General features: G+C 52.7%; 1 protein-coding gene across 1 annotated transcript in view; it reads left to right on the forward strand.

Moving 5' to 3' along the window:
* Nucleotides 1-4554, forward strand: part of PLEKHN1 (pleckstrin homology domain containing, family N member 1) — a gene marked incomplete at its 5' end in the record, with an annotated part of 22800 nt that overhangs the window by 9467 nt on the left and 8779 nt on the right. Inside the window, 3 exons of the mRNA XM_009708430.1 lie at nucleotides 1803-1927; nucleotides 3435-3584; nucleotides 3981-4061. Coding sequence (XP_009706732.1) covers nucleotides 1803-1927; nucleotides 3435-3584; nucleotides 3981-4061 — 356 coding nt within the window. The remainder of the gene's footprint in view (nucleotides 1-1802; nucleotides 1928-3434; nucleotides 3585-3980; nucleotides 4062-4554) is intronic.

The following is a 4554-nucleotide window of genomic DNA, read 5'->3' on the forward strand; positions in this document are numbered from 1 at the left end:
TTGGCTTTGCCGTCCGTCTCTTGCGCAGCCTCTGATGCTGATGAAGTTTTCGAGCGCCTTGACTTACCTCTGCCTCACCTGCCAATGTTGCAGCTTTTTAGTGTTTCCAGATAGAGAGATTCAGGTGGGAATAAACTGCTGGTGCTCCGGGAAGGGGCTTTCTTCCTCCCAGTGTTTGTCTGGAAGCGTTCGCAAGGAAAGAGGAAGGACGGGGCAGAAGAAAAGAGCACGAGGGCTGGCACAGGTTGCTCAGCACCGCTGTGTCACGGCCCTGCCACGAACGTGCCCTTGGGGCTGAGGGAGATGGCAGCAACTGAATTAGCAGCAGCCTTTCGGGCTCTGCTTCACAGCCTCCCCGGCAGCTCCTTCCACGAGCTTCGGGCATGTCTCAGGCTTCAGGCTTAGGCAGGAGTTTCTTTTCTCATTTTCTTTTCCTTTGGGGCCAAACATCCCTCGGGATACATCTGAAAGGCTGGCTTTAGAGGAGGTGGCAAAGCAAGCAGCGCCATGTTAAGGGTCATGCCCTACCAGCAAAATTCCTGCCATTTGTATAAGGGCCTGGATGCCCAGGGAAGTATTCAGAGCTGCCGCAATATCTAGATAACGCTTTATATCCTCCTAGCAACTCTATAAAGTAGGGAATCACTTTATCTCTGTTGCAAAGACAGGGAAGCCAAGGCAAGAGGAGACAAGAGAACTCCAGACAGAGCCGCGATGGTACATAGACACTTGGATGCCCGCTCATGCTTGGCACTTGATTACTGTAATGGATCTGAAGGGAGTGATTTATGGAAAGTCACTCAGGGAGCCTCTGCCTCAGTTTCCCCACCTCTGCTTTGTCTATCTTAGTGCATTTCCTGAGAGAGAGAGGTGTTTCAAAGTCTTAGTTAAGTGTTGTTTATAAATAATGCAGGAATCTGGGGATGAAAGACTCCCCAGAAGGGCAAAGTATCATGCTTTTCCCGTGCACTTGCTTATCTGAATACTTCCAAGTCCCGCAAAGCCAGATCTTACTGAGCATGCACCAAGTATGATTTAATATGAGATCACTGGTAAATTATTAATCATAACATACATTCTGCAGCCTGCCAGAAATGATTATTAACGTCACTAGGTTATGTCTGTAGTGAGTAGCAGAGGGTGTGTGAGGCTTTTTTGCTCATGCTACTTAAGTGAATGATAGCTGGGAACATTAAAATCAACAAGATACAGGGCTGTTCCTCCCTTCAAGAGTATGTCTGAGAGCAGCTTCGGCTTGTCTGGCACAGATGATGTTTGGTGAAGCATTAAATAAACAGTGTCAGAAAGCTACCGGTGTTCTACATATGGAGTGCCAAAGCGAAACTAAGAAATAGCCTGAAACTTTTGCGTTGAGTTAGGCTGTCCGCAGCAGCACATCGTGATAATCTCTGCCCACAGAGATGCTTTTCACAAACTGTTGGAGACTTTGAAAGTTGAAATCTGTCTGTTGATTTCAAGCTTGACTTTTGTGCTGTCTTTGATTTTGTGTTCTTGGCCTGGTTTGGGGCTGAGAAGTGACTGGTGGTCAGGGTTAAGATGTGGCTGCATGAGCAGGCGGTGAGAAGGTGCTGGGTCAGGGAACTCCCCAGCAGCCTGATGTGAGGCAACGTGCTCGAGGTGGTGGCAGGAAGGACTGGAACATGATGAAAAGAGAGCAACACGCTCACAGGCAACCCATGGTGCGATGTGCCGAGCGTAACCGCTCTGGCCAGCTGATTACTTATTGATGCTGCAATTGGTGCCGTTATCAGCTCAGCTCATCTTGTGTCTCGCATACCTAGGTCCTCTGCTGAATCCCCTTATCGTGTTCTGCCGTACTGAGTCAGAGCTGAAGCAGTGGCTTTATCACCTGGAGAAACAGATCCAGCTGAATGGAGGAAGCCTTGGCTTGCCCTTCCTTTCTCAGGTTAGTGTCTCGGGACGTTTCCCATGCTGTGGGCTCAGAGCTGAACGACCTGGGAAGCTGGGCCACTTGGGAGGATGCTGCACCGCTCCTGCTGCGTTCTGTGGGAGGGATAATCTCTGCAGCCAGCCTCTCTCAGCCATTTTCACCACATTTCCAGGTGCTCACCTAATTCCTTCCTCTTCCAGAATCCTGAGTTTCCCACGGGGCTCTGGGCACCTCCTCCAGGCTGGAGAGCTTGAGCAGAGGGCTGGGGATGGAAAGGGAGAGGGGCTCTGGGTCCACTTCCAAACACTTCTTTCTGTACTTGCTGCTCTTTCAACATGTTGGAAGGAGATGTGGGGTTAAATCCTGGCCTGATCCCCTTTTTCCAGGCCAGTCCTTCACTAACATCAGTCAGGGACCTGCCCCTCCGGTGTGATGCACAGGGGTTTTGGTGCCACTGGTACCACTTCCAGCGGCTGCCAGGGCTGTGCACCCTCTGTAATTCAGCCCTTCTGACATCTGGCAATTGAGCCCTCTCCACCAGCAGCACGTACCAGCCTTGCCAAAACACTGGCCTGGGCCAGGGCAGCAGCATGGCAAGGGCCTCTGTATGACCCCGGCTGCTTGGTGCTGAGGCATCTGCCACTCTGCCAGTGCCTAGAGCTGGTCCTGGGCAATATCCCTCACCGCTCTCGCTTCCTTCGGTATTCCACCACCCCTAAAATAACCATGGATAGACAGGCTTATTACCCACACTTGACAGACGTGGTCTTGCTTGAGAGCTCCTCTGCCTGTGAAGGAACCGTGTATTTGTGGTTCAAATGGTCTTAAGGTCTTCGGTCTGTGCAACCGGTGCCGGAATAAGTGTGGGATTTCAGTCTGAATGGCAACCCCAGAGGTACCGCTGAGACCTGACAACAGCTTGCTGCATTTCTGCTGCGTGTGTGTGCGCGCACACCGCTTCTAATTTTGGAGCTTGCCTTTTGTGCAGTCTCCTGTGAGGGAAGGATGGAAAAAGAAAGAAGACCCTTTGGAAGAGGGTCTGGCAGGGGGAGTGTGCTGAAAGGGAGACCTGCGACCCAGAGGTGTGACCATCACAGCCTCTGAAGGGTCAGCGGTTTGGGTCTGGTTCAGAGAAATTCTCACGCAGTTGGCTGCTGGTGCAATTATCCAGAGTTTACAAAGCATTTGGAGGAAAAAACCGGGACCGGGGCCTAGAAAACAGGATCAGACTCAAGAGACCTGTCTTCTCTTCCAGTCTCTGTGGGGTGTTTTACTTCCCTCCCTGTCTCCATCTCCCCACTTGTAAAACAGAGGTATTGCCCTTTGAAAGGCAATGTAGAGATGATGCTAGGTACCAAGTATTACTATTCAGTCCCAGTTGGAAAACTGGCTCCGGCACAGATTTATTTACTCTTTCCTGCTTCTGCCACACTTGAAAAGTGTCTGAGATAGGCCATGCACTAGCTAAACTCTTAGGGGAGGACATGTCTACCCCGCTCCTCAGTTCTGCTCCTGTCCCTAGAACGACTGGAAGCAGAGCTCCGTGGGGAAGGAGGAGCTGCGGTGGTCCGTGCAGAACATGCCTGTCCAGGAGTGGAGAGGGACCCAGCGGGAATCCCTAGGCGATGTCCTCTGTGTTTCCAAAGTGAAGCTTCAGCATCTGCCTTTCCAGGTAGGACACATCTCTGGGGAGCAACCCCCCTGCCAGCACGGCTCAGAAAAGGCAATGGATGGAGTGACTAGCGCCGACTCCTGCCTACCCACGGCCGCTAATCCAACGGCTCCCTGAAGGGTCATTTTACCCACATCCCGATAAATGAAAAAAGGTTTGTTACTGCTCCTGTGGCTCAGCAGCGGTGCTTGGGGACGTGCGTAAGCATTTACAGGACAGGGCTGGCAGCTGGAGCTGGCAGGAATCTCCCGTGGAGCCCCGTTGCAGGGAAGCAGCTTGGCTGTTTCCAGAGCCCTCGCTTCAGGCAGCTGTCAGCGAGACACAGTGAAGGGCTCTCCGGAGCTGAGCCCTGTCTGGCTGTTCACAGGGAACCCTCTTCCTCTTTTACTTTCCAAGGAGCAGCATGACCGGCTGTTGGTGCTTTACCCATCCACGCTGGTGATAGTATCTGAGGAGCGCAACGGCCTCTGTTTTAAGGTAAGTTCATCCATCCACAGTGGCTATTTCAGCACTTCTTGGGCTTGTTGCTCCCCTCCGCCTGGGTTCCCTTGTGCTCCTGGTGTTGGCAAGGGCTTTCCCTCCACGCTGCTCCCTTGCCAGCTGGCAGGTGAGCAGGCAAAGGGATGTTGCAAGCTATCTTCCCATGAGAAACACCTTACCCTCCTACAAAAGCCCGGGAGGAAAGGAGCTGGCTGCCAAGGAATCTGAGTCTCTGGGAGGAGGGAGGCTGGCATACTTCTGTGTGGTTATGCTGGCAGAGAGCCTGCCTCGCTTGCTTGAGAGAGGAGCTGGAACAAGCCCCAGAGGATGCTCCTGCGGGGGCTTCGCTTCCCGGGCCCTGCTCTGTGGGACCACTTGGAAGCAGGTGGCATCATCCAGGCAGCACATCTGATGCTCGTGGGGAAGGGCAAAGGCAAATTTGGCTGGTGGGCAGAGAGGAGAGGCTGCTGCTGGTGCATTGTGTTTGCTG

This window comes from Cariama cristata, unplaced genomic scaffold, assembly GCF_000690535.1.
Source record: "Cariama cristata isolate BGI_N322 unplaced genomic scaffold, ASM69053v1 scaffold18249, whole genome shotgun sequence".
NCBI classification, from domain to species: Eukaryota; Metazoa; Chordata; class Aves; order Cariamiformes; family Cariamidae; genus Cariama; species Cariama cristata.